This window comes from Microcaecilia unicolor, chromosome 14 (genome assembly GCF_901765095.1).
Source record: "Microcaecilia unicolor chromosome 14, aMicUni1.1, whole genome shotgun sequence".
Taxonomy (NCBI): Eukaryota; Metazoa; Chordata; class Amphibia; order Gymnophiona; family Siphonopidae; genus Microcaecilia; species Microcaecilia unicolor.
The window spans coordinates 16445281-16460613 of record NC_044044.1 but is presented as its reverse complement, the minus strand read 5'-3'; the positions used below and the strand labels follow the sequence as shown (position 1 = coordinate 16460613).

General features: G+C 49.3%; 1 protein-coding gene across 1 annotated transcript in view; it reads right to left on the bottom strand.

Annotated features, from left to right (window-relative positions):
* LOC115457613 (phospholipid scramblase 2-like) overlaps window positions 1–15333 on the bottom strand; it is a 39831-nt gene that overhangs the window by 3559 nt on the left and 20939 nt on the right. The window contains exons 3-7 of the mRNA XM_030187101.1: window positions 12333–12664; window positions 9492–9534; window positions 7268–7488; window positions 2270–2431; window positions 1518–1679 (exon numbers count right to left, since the gene is read on the bottom strand). Coding sequence (XP_030042961.1) covers window positions 1518–1679; window positions 2270–2431; window positions 7268–7488; window positions 9492–9534; window positions 12333–12664 — 920 coding nt within the window. The remainder of the gene's footprint in view (window positions 1–1517; window positions 1680–2269; window positions 2432–7267; window positions 7489–9491; window positions 9535–12332; window positions 12665–15333) is intronic.

Sequence of the window (15333 nt, the reverse complement as noted above, 5' to 3'; positions counted from 1 at the left end):
TAAGCAAACGTTATCTGCGAACCCCCCCCATTTACTTCTTTTTCATTGCTGCTCCCCACAAGTAACGGGGAAAAGTGTGGAGCCTAGCTGTGGGTGTGACGGCAGTAACAGTTTGCGAGCGAGCATGGGGACTAAGCCAGCACATGCTTCAAATGGAGCGTCTGACATACACGTATGCACTCTCAGCTATTCAGACCCTTATATACCAGATCTCATGCTTCAGGGATTACAGACACACACACACACACGCATATCTTCAGATACATACATGCATGCACTGTTAGGCACACACACACAAATTTTTTCCAGTGCTGTACATGTGCTCATTCAGTCTGTGCCCCCTCCCCTCCGCAACTGTACCCACCATCATGCAAAGCTCTTTTTGTCAGCCTGCAGCAACAGACCCCTCGTATTTCCTCCCGTCATGCCTCTTACATTCCTACCCCTTCTCAACAACGTTCCCCCCTCCCCTACTGGCTCTCTCCAAGGCTCCCTATGCACAGCCCAGTCACCCTTAAAGCACTTGCTGCCTACCCCCTCCCTCCTGTGACTACAGCAGCCTTCCCATTGGCTGGATCCTACTACCAGTGTCTCTCTGACCACAGCAGCCTTCCACTGTCCGCCATCACTGCCTTCCCATTGGCTGGATCTTTAATACAGTCTCTGTGACTACAGCAGCCTTCCACTCTGTGGCGTAGCCACGTGGGGAGGAGGCAGCTTCAGGGGCCTGGGCCCCCTCACCTTTGGCTCTATCATACTCCCCCTTCCTTCCAAGGTTTACATATTTAGGTCAAGGCTTATGTCATATCCCTTTTAGTGTACACTACACAATTTTGACAGTCCCTCTCTTTTCGCTGTACCACAGAGATGTGAAAAAATATTCACCGATGACATGTTCAGAGGCCTTATCACCCTATGTACCCCAACAACCATCAGGCTCTGGTCCCTGCCCTGCCCCACTGTTTGGCTACGTTGATCACCCCAATCTCTGTCTCCTAGTGGGTGCACACAAATATCTGACCCCCTCTTCCTCTACTAGTCCCTTGCAGGGGCGTAGCCAGACTTTGGCGGGAGGGGGGTCCAGAGCCTGAGGTGAGGGGCACATTTTAGCCCCCCCCCCCAGCCATTGCCAACCCCGCCACCAACTTTGCCCCCCACTGCCGACGACCCTCTCGACCCCCCCCCTCCCCGTCGCCTACCTTTGCTGGCGGGGGACCCCAACCCCCGCCAGCCGAGGTCCTCTTCTTCCCTTGCAAGGCTTCCTTCTGTGAGTCTGACATCCTGCACATCAGACTCACAGAAGGAAGCCTTTTGCGGGAAGAAGAGGACCTCGGCTGGCGGGGGTTGGGGTCCTCCGCCAGCAAAGGCAGGCGACGGCGAGAGGGTCTTCAGCAGGGGGATCCAGGGCCAAATCTACTTCTCTGCGATATCACTTCCACACAGAAATTAGTAGTTTCCAGAGCTCCTCTGTACTTGGAAGTCCCGGCCATGCTCCCTGTGCTACCCCATCTACTCACTATGAGGAAGCAGGCTCCCAGCAAAACTGCCTTGATCTTTACGTCCAGATCCATAGGGAACTGGATGCCGAAGTTGTCCGCGTCAGTGAACACTTCCTTCAGGAGCCCGCTCCACTGTTTGCTGATCCTCCCCACGCTCTGGGACTCATCGAGGCTTTTCACCTGTGAAGGGAGAGGATGAGGGTTAGCCACAGAGCCGGGACCTACCTTTTGTTTCAGGGGAGGCCAAGTTGGGCGAGACTGGTGAGGTTTTAGAATTCGCATGATGCTCCGTCTACCTATGTCTGGACCTTAAAGTAAGTGGGGTACAGGAGATAAGTTCTCCTTTTGTGAAGGATAAATTAAATCTACGTTGAAAGGTTATTTTCCTTTGTGGTCGACTGTAAATTTTCCTTCTGATTGTGATCCTTGATTTCTTTAATCACTGTGTGGAAACTGGTGATATATATATGATTTTAAATTATTATTATTATACTTACAAAGTTACACCAGAAGGTCTCACAAAGGTGTGTACCAAAACAGGACCTTGGGTCACCACGAAAAAATTGAAAACATATACATGCCTTTTAATTATGTAATTGCAAGGTATTTAAAGTGAATTTCATGAATTTTATTGTTTCAACTGTGGATGTCGGCTCTGCACATAAAATCCTAAAAGCCCCCAAAAATTCTGAAATGTTTTGAGGCCCCCACCAAGCTGTAGCTTGTTTAGCTTATTTCTAAATCCGGCACTGCCCCTAAACCCTGCATACCTCGAAGTTCACGTCACCGCAACAGCTGCAGGCCAGGCAAGGACCCACCACTTTCAAAACGGTTTCCTTGGAGGCGTTCTGGATGGAAAACTTGGGGAGAAAAGCATGCCAGCTCTGGGTGACGAATCCGATGGTGGTACCTGGGGGAGACTGCACCTCCATCTGGGAAAAAGGTTACAGAAAACATTCATTGTAATTCCTTTTTATTTTATATGTTCTCTTTGTCTGTCGTAATTAGATTGTAAGCTCTGTCGAGCAGGGACTGTCTCTTTATATCCAGTGTACAGGGCTGCATACATCTAGTAGCGCTCTAGAAATGATAAGTAGTAGTAGTCTTTGGGATTCCGGAATCTTGCTAGTCTTTGGGATTCTGCACAGAATCTTGCTATTCTTAGTCTTTGTCCTTATCCCTTATTTGTCCTGTTTGTTCTAATTAGATTGTAAGCTCTGTCGAGCAGGGACTGTCTCTTCATGTCCAATGTACAGCGCTGCTTACGTCTAGTAGCACTATAGAAATGATAAGTAGTAGTAGTAGTCTTTGGGATTCCGGAATCTTACTATTCTTTGCGATTCCGGAATCTTGCTACTGTGGGATTCCGGAATCTTGCTACTCTTTGGGATTCTGCACAGAATCTTGCTACTCTTTGTCCTTATCCCTTACTTGTCCTGTTTGTCTGTCCTAATTAGATTGTAAGCTCTGTCGAGCAGGGACTGTCTCTTCATGTTCAAGTGTACAGCGCTGCGTACGTCTAGTAGCGCTATAGAAATGATAAGTAGTAGTAGTAGTCTTTGGGATTCCAGAATCTTGCTTCTCTTTGGGATTCGGCACGGAATCTTGCTACTGCGGGATTCCGGAATCTTGCTACTCTTTGGGATTCTGCACGGAATCTTGCTACTGTGGGATTCCGGAATCTGGCTACTCTTTGGGATTCTGCATGGAATCTTGCTACTCTTTGTCCTTATCCCTTACTTGTCCTGTTTGTCTGTCGTAATTAGATTGTAAGCTCTGTCGAGCAGGGACTGTCTCTTCATGTTCAAGTGTACAGCGCTGCGTACGTCTAGTAGCGCTATAGAAATGTTAAGTAGTAGTAGTAATCCCAGGGACCTAGCCAGACCTCAAAGTGGAGGACGTCCAGTGCCCAAAGTGAGGGGGCACATTTTGGTCCGCCCACCCACCCCCTCCCTACCACCAGCTGAAGCGTTTCTTCAGCGCTGCTGTCCTTACATTGCTTGCCCCTGCTTCCCCTCAATATTGCGCACGCTTGATTTTAAATGAAATTGAGCATGTGCGAAGTGTTGCACATGCTCAGTTTCACTAAAACCAACACGCATGCGACGAGAGGGAAGCAGGGCAGGCAATGTAAGTATTGCCCCCTCCTGGTATACAAGGTATATAAAATTTGTAATAACTACACGATCCAAAAACTCAGCTAAATAATTCCTATTTATTTCTCTTTTTTTTTTTTTCCCTTATAAACCTCAGAAAATGCCGTCATGCACCTTTCAGTAAATCACAAAGTTGAAAGTTAACATAGCGTGACAAAAACAGCTGGAGGAAAATCAAGGCTGCATTCCTGAAGGGAGGCTTTATATTTAACCTCCGTAATACTATACCCATAAGACTTAAAGAAAAGCATGAATTGTCATACCCTTTTTAACAACCAGATTCAAGAAAGATAAACAACATTATCCCCAGCAACAAAATCCTGGTGCTGCATATACAAAGCTTGCACCGTCTGCTGTAGAATACATAGTTCTCCTGTTCCAGAGAAACAAAATCTTATCTCTCTATATAAAAGGCAGCGCGTCAAAACGTCATTACGTCGAGGGCGGAGCTATAACCCTCGAGGGCCGAAATGCGAGGCGAATGCGAACCCCAACAAGTAACGCAAGTAGCTCCGAGGGACGGAGGGAGGGGGCCCCTTGCTAGCGTCCGTTTCATAAGGACAGCAGCGCTGAAGGAACGCTTCAGCTGGCGGGGGTTGGGGACCCCCGCCAGCCACACCAGGGGCCCTGGATCCATTTGGGGGGGGCCCAGGCCCTTGTGCCCCCCCTTAGCTACGCCATTGCCACATCCAGTCAAGTTGGACCTTACTTGCTGTATCCAGTTTTAGAGGCTAAATCTCCAAGAGATTCTGGGTAAAGCAGCCCAGAGAAGAGCAAACTAAATGGTACCTGGAACTCCAATATGAGACCCACCGATCTAACTACATACACCTCAAAAGCAGGGGTTCTCAAGATACACCCAACCACTGTGGTTTTCAGAATATCCACAACAGATAGCATAAGATAGGGGGAAAATGCATTCAAATCCCTCATGTCTATTCACGGGAGATATCCTGAAAACCAGACTGGCTGAGTGTGAGGAGAGATAGGACAGAGACACCCACGAGATATTTATGGAGTAGAACGAAAAATCTATTTTTTTTTAAATGAAAAAGGAAGTCTAATACAGAGACCATGATATAAAGTTTGAAAAGAACACAGAATATGACAGCATAAAAGGATTTCCATGGCCTTCAAGGTTGCAAATCTCTTTCAGAGCTGCCAAGTGGGAAAGATTTGGGCCAGTCCCCGTTTTGAGATTACATCCCAAGGCAGCGTGGGATTTGTAGTCCCTGATTCTAACCACTGAATCAGGGCTGCAGGTCCCATAATGCATCAGGATTGGGGAATCAAAAATCCAGGACTGGCCTCAAACCTCCCTCCTGGAATAGGGAAACTGCCCTTCCTGCTGCAGTGCCACACACAGTGGACTGACCCGATCTGTGGCCTTCCTCTCACGTCTTCACAACCAGGAAACCTCTGGGCTACTCCCATGTTATCTTAAACTCGGTCATGGTTTTTGTTGCCACCACCCCGGGGAAGGCTGCTCCATTCATTCACCATCCTGTCTGCGAGAAAAAATATTTCCTGAGGTCGCTCTGAAATCTCCCTCCCACCTCGGAGCCTCGTACAGAAAGGCATGCCCAGACATGTCCCGGGGATTCTGTTTTGACATTTCCATATACTAACTCCCAGGTATGCAGATCTCTCTCATGTGCATATTCATTATGCATATCCTACACATCCAATTGGCTGTGGGATTGCCAGATAAGAACACTTATAAATGATCCTCAATGACTCAATCGTCTACTGATATGCCTAAATAATGTATCAAAAAAAGTAGACTTCAATGCTCAATGTTCACTTCTTAATAGGTTCAGGTAGGAGTAAAAAGGTCTCATAAATCGCAGGGATGCGTCACTAGGGTTACCGTTCGTCCGGATATCCCCGGACATGTCCTCTTTTTGAGGGCATGTCCGGGGGGGCCGGTGGATTTTGCCCGCACGCACGTTTGTCCGGATTTCTGGACAAACGTGGGCGCGGGCGTGCGTGCGGGCGATCGGCGCCGTGGGTCTGGTCTGGTCTGGTCTCCCCTCCCCTTCCATGTTCCCTGGTGGTCTAGTGACGTCTTCGGGGCAGGAAAGAGCCCTCTGTTTCCTGCCCCGAAGACGTCACTAGACCACCAGGGCTAGATAGTAAGTGAGGGGGGGGGGGGGGTATGTGACCGGGGGGACGCGGGGGGTATGTGACTGGGGGGAGGGGAATAGGGGCCGGAACAAGGACCTGAAAGGGGCGTGGTGGGGGCGTGGTATGGGCGTGATAGGGGCAGGGGTGTGACACGTCCTCTTTTTCAGAGGACACAAAATGATAACCCTATGCGTCACTGCATAATGATTTTAGTATCAGCAAATCCCTTTTATGATTGAGATAATCATAGACCAAAAAAATCCCTCCTTTCACAATTTGTGTTATCATATGTGGCAAACCACTATCGATGAAAAAAAATTTCTTTTTATATATATATATGACAGTCTTGAAATCCAAATGTCTAACAGCTTAGCAAGAACAAATATCATTCCACTTATCCAAGAGCTCAACCTGTCCCAACAGACGCCCGTTTCGCTGCCACTTTTTCAAGGGACTTGAGCTGGGGAATATTACTGGTCATCTTACTGCTACCTTAATAAGATGTCATTTGCTGCTGCTGCAGGACCAGTCTCACACTAAGAACTCCAAAATCTCACAGCTCTTAATGTGAGACCAGAAGGAGGAGATGACATCTTATTAAAAGCATCTCCTGCTGCCGGAGGGGGAGGCGGCTTGTTGGTGCTACGGGATTTGAGGTGTGGCAGGGGGTGGAGCCTGGAGGCACAGTGGGTGGAGTTGGGAGCCATCTTATCAAAAGCATCTCCTGCTGCTGGTGGGGGAGGTGGCTTGTGGGTGCTGCGGGATTTGAGGTGAGGCAGAGTGGGTGGAACTGGGGAGCATGTCTTAAATCTACCTCTGGAACAGTGGGCAGGGGGTGTAGCCTGAAGGCAGAGTGGGTGGAGCTGGTGAGCATCTTATTAAAAGCATCTCCTGCTGCTGGAGGGGGAGGAGGCTTGTACGTGCTGCGGGATTTAAGGTGAGGCAGAGTGGGTGGAACTGAACTGGGGAGCACGTCTTAAATCTCCCTCTCGAAGAGTGAGCCTGGGCGGGCTGTGGGTATGGGCAGGTGACCTGTTATGACAATATTCTAGCGAGGAAATCGAGTGTCCGTTTTCCTTTACAGAATACTGCCAAGGGGTGAATTCTATATGGTACCACAAAAGGCGCTATTCTATAAGGCATGGTTTATAGAACAGCGCTTAGGCACTGGGGTCACTCATAATTTAGGCGTCGCCATTTGCACCAATGAAAACGTGGTTGGAACAAGCTTCCTAGAAGGTGTATGCTGTCAATTAAATTCTGAAGATCCACATTTATCACATAGTGTTGTGTTATGAATACATACTGGAGACAGAAGACAGATGCCACTGATGAATTGTGAAAACTTTAAGATATAGTGTTTGAGATATTTTTAAATAGAGTGAGCATAAAATTAGGCACGGAAATGTGGACTTAGGATTCACACACAGCGCGCTCTATCCTGACGCCCCCCCTCCCCTCCCAATTCATCCCACCCTGCCTAACCTCTTGGAGACAGCAGGGGCACCAGCAGCTGACGCATCGGAAGGGTCGGATAAGACGGATGACCTCCTTGTCTGAGGTGTCAAGGATCTTCATGTCAAACTGACGCAGGGATCCGCAGCAGTTGCGGGTGCAGCAATCCGACTTTTCCTTGGCGAGGAAGATCTTTTGGCCCATGCTGTTTCGGATCTCGTATTTGTTTTTGGTTTCAAAGCTAATGAAAGCTGGAACGGAGAACGTTTCATGCAGTTATTACAATCCATCCCACTCTCATACTCAACACATACACACATCTAAATTTACGCACGTAGGCCAATATTCTATAATTCTGCCCCTAACTGAAAAACCACGCTCCTGATCTGCCCGTGAGTCTCCCACTTTCGCACCCCCTTTTTGGGGCCACGCGTAAATGCCAATTAAACCTAATTAGTAGCAATAATTATGGCTCATTTTTCAATTAAATTGCACAGGAAAATTGGGCATGAGCTCCAATTGGCATGCGCAATTTCTGGTGACTTTTATAGAATTAAGGGTTAACGACATCTATAGCCCATGATGACAAAATTGCTCCCCTCCCCCCCCCCAAGATACCCAGAAAAAAAAGACAGAGAAAACACAAACATTTTCTGGCTGCGCATTCTTAATATCTGTACAGTGGCCAAATCAGGGGCGTAGCCAGACCTCGGCGGGAGGAGAGCCAGAGCCCAAGGTGGGCGGGGGGCACTATTTAGCCGCCTCCCCCCGCCACTTTCGACCCTCCTGCCCCCGCAACCGCAAACCACCACCCCTGCCACTTTGGACCACCACCGCAACCCCCCCCCCCTCCCCAGGTACCTTGTTTGCTGGCAGGGGTCCCCAATCCCCGCCAGCCGAAGAGTTTTCTTCAGCGCCGGTCGACTCCGGCGCCTTCGTTGTGGGATCATCTGTTTCTGACGCCTTACGTCCTGCAAGGGGCTACGTGCACGGTGCAGGACGTAAGCGTCAGAAACCGATGATCCCACAATGAAGGCGCCGGAGTCGACCGGCGCTGAAGAAAACTCTTCGGCTGGCGGGGATTAGGGACCCCTGCCAGCAAACAAGGTACCTGATGCGGCGGGGGGTGGGCGGCGACGGCGGGGGTCAAATGTAGAGGGGGCCAGGGCGTAATCTCCCATGCCCCCACGTAGCTACGCCCCTGGGTCAAATGCAGCAATAGAATGTCTTGGTCTCTATTATCTCTATTAACCAACACCTTTATTTCCACGTCATTACGAGACATGGGTCATGCGTGTGATATACGGTATATAGGGTACAGAGCAGTAGCCGGGGGGGAGGGGGGTGGGGGGTGTTCTGTTCGAGGGGATGTGGATTGGAAAAAGTAGAGGAGAACTCAAAGATTTGAATATGCTATTCGGTCAAATACTCAGTGATCCTTAAGGAGAGATTTGGAGTGAATCACCTTCAAGCAATGTGATATTAATTGCACGAGTTTGAAAGGAGTACAGCATACAATCAAGTGATACCTGACGGAGTACTACAGAGTTGAGCCTATATAGAACTATTTTTAAAGGCATAAACAACGGATGGTGATCATGGACGGTGAAAACAGTAGCTGATCTGGGTATCTGGCGAGTAGTTAGGGTTGAATTGTATTAGTGAGTTCTTATGCAGGGTATGTGTTAGGATGGTTGATGGCGTGTATGGTGAGAGAGTATGTATGTGGGAATTAAGTTAAAGAGCAAAAATTAATAGATTGTAATTTTTGAATACAAGAATTGATTAATAAAATGTTCTAAGCGGAACTGATTACATGTCTAATATCTACAATGCATATTCATTGGGGAAATCCTGAAAACCCGACCTGGTGAGGGTGGAGGTTGGACACCCTTGCCCTAAACCAATCATAACCCCCCCCCCCCCCCAACCAAACAACAACAAACCATGAAGCCTGCACCCCATGCCGAAATCCTAGCCAATCTGTAAATGCAAATATGCCCACATCTGCCCCGTTATTCTCCCGTCATCTTTCTGAACAGACCCTTCAGTTATTCCAAACATACTCATTTTGATTAGTTAAACTGGGATTGGAAAATATCCCTGTGGACGGGTCAATAAGAGACTTTCCAGCTGGGACAAGACCTACGATCGAAAATCATCTTTATGGGCAGTAGGTCATCTGTTCTTTTGGCTTGTGTATGTCTACCAGCGCTGTGGCCACGGTTCTCAGTTAAGAAGATGGACTTCTTACCTTCCAGGAGCTCGACTTTCTGATGAATTAAAATTTGGTCAATCTAAAAATGAAAAAGAAAGCCCAGACACAGTTGCGTTAACAGTAGACAGAAACACAGATATTTTCACTTTTGTTGCAAGACGGAACAGTGGCAGCAGGAGGGATCAATGGCCAGAAAGATTCTGATGGCACAGAATGACTTGGGGCACCGACATAAACTCTTTATTTTAAATGTTCCATCCCGGTAGAGATATTTCAGGGGTAAAGTTTCACCAGCAAACCCGGCTGCTGCCAAATTGCGGAAGCGAGTTCAATCCTCCTAATTTTCATTTGCAAAATACACGACCACATTGGCTTTTCAAATCAGGGGGTACTCAGCTGTATGTATGACGCACCCTTTCTTTGAAAATTCAGCCCAGCCGCCTCAACCTTCAACACCCCCCCCCCCCCCCCGGAGCGCCCCTTGATTCATGCAAATTTGGGGGCATTTTTCCAGCAGCTCGGAGTCCCTTCCAAGGGCAATACCACTTGCTCTGCCTAGCCAAATCCCAAAATAAGCTTTTTGAAATTGCACCCCTTAATGCCTACGAGACCACCCCGAGGGGATTTAATTCATCTTGCCTTTCAAATAAAACATGGGCTAGATACCACGAGAGACAGACGAGTGAGCTGGAGACGGATGTAAACAGGGAGAGAGAGAGTCTAGATTGACCCCACAGCCCATGGGTATAAGGGCCGGAGAGCGTGGCACACGTGATCTAACATTTCACACCACAACGTGACACGATTAATCAGGAAGAGAGCCACGTGTCTGCCCCAGCAAGCCTAGCACCTTCCGCCCCTCTTAAATCACATTTTTTTTTTGATTTCCCCTCTCCCCTCACTTGTGTAGGCTAACAAGAAAAGTTTACAATCAACCCAGCCTTGCTTTCTACATAAGCCAGCAATCACAGCAGGCCAGTGACGACATTGTAATTTGTGTTATATTCTGTACATATGTTTTATTCACTTTATTGTTTGTTTGTAAGCCACATTGAACTTGAGTCTACTTCAGGCTAATGTGGGGTACGGTACCCAGTCAAAATAGCCCCGACAAAAAAAAGCTCCCGACATAATAGCCCCTGACATAACAGCCACTGTCAAAACGGCCTGCCCACGCATTACCACTATCGTTGAGAGAGCTATCCGATCACAGCCTGTTCAAGAAGTCCCTAAAGACCTACCTCTGTGCTTGACCTCCTGCAATTCCTCATCCCTTTATCCTTTTGCTTCCCTCCCTTCCCCTCTTCTGCCTTATTCTCTGTTGTTCTAGAATTACTGTGTTACTATTTGACTTGAATGTTGTAAGCCACATGGAGCCTGCCTCGGTGGGATCTTGTGGGATAGAAGTGTTCACAATAAATAAATAACCCTTGACAAATTAGCCCCCCCCCCCCCCCCCCCCCCCCCCCCCCCCCAACAAAAGGGCCCGATCAGGCCGCCCAGAATATGGCACTGCATTTCTTTCCTAATAATCTTACCTTGCCAAACAGGATAAGGTTGTAAGACTGTGAAAATGATCACAATATTGTTTTTTTTAATTAGCATGTCGATGGAAGAATAGTTTCCTTAAACAGCAGAACAGATCATGAATACCAGTTGGTAGCTATAGAATCTGGTTAATTTATATATGCTTTATACAATGCAATGCTGGTAGGAGCCTTTCAGTGGCGTTCCGAGGGGCGCTGACACCCGGGGCGGATCGCCGATGCGGCCCGCCCCCCCCTGTGCAGTGCGACACCCCCCCCCCGGCGAAGGGACACCCCCCGGCGAAAGAACCCCCCCCGGGTGCACGCCGCTGGGGGGGTGCTGCGCGCCGCGTCGTTGGTTTCCATGCTCCCTCTGCCCCGGAACAGGTTCCTGTTCCAGGGCAGAGGGAGCATGGAAACCAACGATGCTGACCGGCGCGCGGCACCCCCCCCAGCGGCATGCACTCGGGGCAAACCGCCCCCACCGCCCCCCCCCCCCCCCCCCCTGGTATGCCACTGGAGCCTTTATCACTGAAGATTTCACTTGTAGTTTAGCCAGTGGCGTTCCGACCCTAGCTGACACCCGGGGCGGATCGCCGATGCGCCCCCCCCTGGGTGCAGCGCGACCCCCCCCCCCCCGGCGAAATGACCCCTCTCCCAGGTGCACACCGCTGGGGGGGGGGGGGGGCCGCGGCGCGCGCCTGTTGCCCTGTCTCAGTCCGAGAAAGTTCGCAATTCGCACGTGTTCACTGCTCCCTCTGAGTCTGCCCCGGAACAGGAAGTAACCTGTTCCGGGGCAGACTCAGAGGGAGCAGTGAACACATGCGAACTGCAAACTTTCTCGGACTGAGACAGGGCAACAGGCGCACGCCGCGGCACCCCTCCAGCGGCGTACACCCGGGGCGGACCACGCCCCCCCCCCCCCCTTGGTACGACACTGAGTTTAGCATCTTTTTTCTGATGTGTTATTTTTTTCTAGGGGGCAACTTTGTCTAGGGGCTGTTTTGTTGGGGCTTTTTTGACAGCATGCCGTGGGGTATAAATGTCATGAATAAATAAATAAAACATTAATTTGGTCCACTGGCTCTGGACCACCAGGGATAGGCTAAACCAGTGCTGGCTCCTTCCCCACCTCCGGCCGCTATAGCTACGAATTTAGAAAAGCAGGTACCGCGAGTCCCAGAATGAACCAAGGGTAAAAGCAGGACTCATCCGGCCCCAATTCTGGCGAAATTAATTTTGTAATGTAAACCGCCTTGATGTGTAGCCCTTATGCGAATGACGATATATTAAATTGTACGAAAAAAAAAAATCAATCCGAGACCAGTGGCAGTGAGAAAATCATCCTTACCTGGGTCAGATACTGCAGTCCAGATGGGATGGCCATGGATCGTGGCGAATAGGGAGTGATGGGACCGTGTGGATCCGCTCCCGGTGTCTGTTGGGAAGTCAATGGATCCAGCCTTGGTCCTGGATATCCTTGGGGTAGGGGCTGCTGGGGAGGCACACCACCCCCTGGGGCAAAAGGGTAGGCATGGAATCCAAGAACAGGAGCAGGCTGATTGGGGTCAGGGTAAGGGGGGTGATTTGGTGGGTAAGGAGGCTGTGGAGAAGGGTAGCCGGGCTGTGGAACAGGGTAGCCTTGGTGAGGGACAGGGTAGCTGGGATGTGGAACAGGATAACCTGAAATTTCAGACAGAGAAAGAGCTGATTAATTTTTACATTAAAAAAAAAAAAAAAATTACCCTAGAAACAGTAACCCTCCCCACTCCCTGTCCCAAGTCTCTCAAGTGACATCAAACAACGAAGTGGCATCCTTTTGGATCACACTGGCAATAAAGTCACCTTTGGCACCACCCACTAGGGCAGTGATGGGCAACCTTTTGAGCTTGGTGTGTCAAAATTCAAGAAAAATCACTGCTACTAGGACCGCCCCCGGGCCCCCCCCCCCACCCGAGATTGCTGCCCACCCGAGGTCGCCAGGCCCCCCCTCCACCAGGCCCGGAACTAACCTTAAAGCCTCCTTTCACGTCGCAGCAAGCAGCAGCAGGGCAGACCTCTCCTCCTTCCTTCTGTGCTCCGCCCTCACGGACGTTACGTCAGGCAAGGGCAGGACACGGAAGGAAGGAGTGGCCTGCCCTGCTGCTGCGACGTGAAAGGAGGCTTTAAGGTTAGTTTCTGGGAGCGAGGAGAAAGGGCGGACCACACTGCGGCGACGCCGCGTGTCATCGAAAATGGCTACGCGTGTCAGTGCTGACACGCGTGTCATAGGTTCGCCATCAGGGCACTAGGGTCACATACATTACAAGGCCTCACCAAGTGGCAACTATGTCCACAACATCATAGTGACACCTTGGCTGCTATTAGGAAGCTAGGCAATGAAATTAAGGAGTACAGTTATCATTTAAGATGGCTTATTTTTAGGACTGTTCATCGATTAAAATGTTTAACTGCATGATTGATCTGATGCTCGGTTGCATAAAGCAGGGGCGTAGCCAGACCTCACGGTGGGAGGGGGCCAGAGCCCGATGTTGGGAGCACATTTTGAGTGCCGCCTCCTCTCACCGCCTCGTCGTTCCCCCTGAAAAAACAAATACCTTTGCTGACGGGGGTCCCCAACCCCCGCCAGGCGGAACCTTCTTCAGCGCCAGTCTCCGGCACAGCCGCGTTCGCTGCCCTGCTCTTCTTTCTCTTCCTGTGCATGCTGACGCTCCTTCTCGGTTTCACGTAAAAGAGGAGCAAGAAGAGCAAGGCAGCGAACGCGGCAGCTGGCGGGGGTTGGGCCCGGATGAAATTTGCGGGGGGGGGGGGGCCCAGGCCCCCTGTAGCTATGCCCCTGGCATAAAGTGTTCCCCTCACATTTTCACCTGTATAGTGCAAAATATAGACTGCAGATGTCAGTTCTCAAAACTGACCTATACTTCAGTAACTAAACTGGAAATAAAATGTTTTTTTTCTTACCTCTTCTGTCCGGTGATTTTATTTTTCTACTCATCTTTTTCCCTGTCTCTGGTTCTGTTCCTCTGGCTGTGCTCTGAACTCTATTTTCGGGGCCTCCTCTCTCTCCTCACTATTTCTTTTCTCTCCTTCACTTCTTCCCCTATAACATCTTTCACATTCAACTTTCTGCCAGTTTTCTTCCTCCTTATAGGAGAGAGCAGCATGATGCGATTAATCGAGTTAAAATTATTAATGCAAGCCGAAAAACCTTACCGCGATTAATCGTGTTAAATGAACAGCCCTAGTTTAACCTATGCTAAGACAGAACAAGTTACTGGTAAAATACCTCATTAACCCGGTAGTAACTGGGCAGGGTGCGCACTGCCCAATTAACACTGGGTACACACCGGCTCCGATGGCACGTTGGGGGTGGAAAGTACCGGCGCTGGTGCGGTAGGTGGGCTTAATGCCACTTTGTAAAAGGGGCCTCAATAAAAACGAGCAGAAAAAAATATGACATTTTCATGTGCGGAGGAGGGGGGATTGTGTGGTAATAAGTGTTACTTCTCAAATGAGCAAGTATGTCTCTCTGATTCACCAGTTAATATATATTTTGGAGGAAAAGGACTTCAGATGCTCAACATTCTCTGTTAAAACAGCTAAACAGTGAATGATTGAATGCTTATATCCACTAGTGACAGGAATGCTTTCCGATGTGGATAGCAGGGGCGTAGCTACTATGGGGCCAAAGGGGTCTGGGCCCCCGTAGATTTGGTCCTGGACCCCCCCCCCCCTGCCGATGACCCTCTCAACCCTCCCCCCCCCTCTTGCTGCCAACCCACTGTCGCTGTCTGCTACTTTTGCTGGCGGGGGACCCCAACCCCAGACTCACAGAAACAGAACGAAGCCCTGCAGATCGGCGATGGGGGGGGGGGGGGGGTGCTAAAATGTGCCCCCTCACCTCGGGCTCTGGACCCCCCCCCCTCCCGTCGAAGTCTGGCCACGCCCCTGGTGGATAGTGCATGAGATCCTCATTAATCTAAAAAAAACAAAACAAAAAAAAAAAAAACCTCTGATTTTATCAATATGAATAATGTATTTATTTTACTACGTTATATACTTCAATTGTATACCACTGATGTATCGGCAGTTACAGAAAATTTCTGTTTCGCTGCAAGCTTCTTAAGGAGCGATATCCATAACCATAGAGAGAAATATAGGACCAGGCGACTTAATCTTATAGATTCTCACTTACCGATTTATATCCTGCCTTCCTTTTCAAAGACTGATGTTTCAAAGATGGCCGCCAGTTTTTCAAACTGACGCCTTCCATTCTGAGCCTATCAGCATGAAGATAGAATTCTTAAAGCTACAGTGCTAAAATCACTGGTTTAGTTGGAAACAAAAATGGA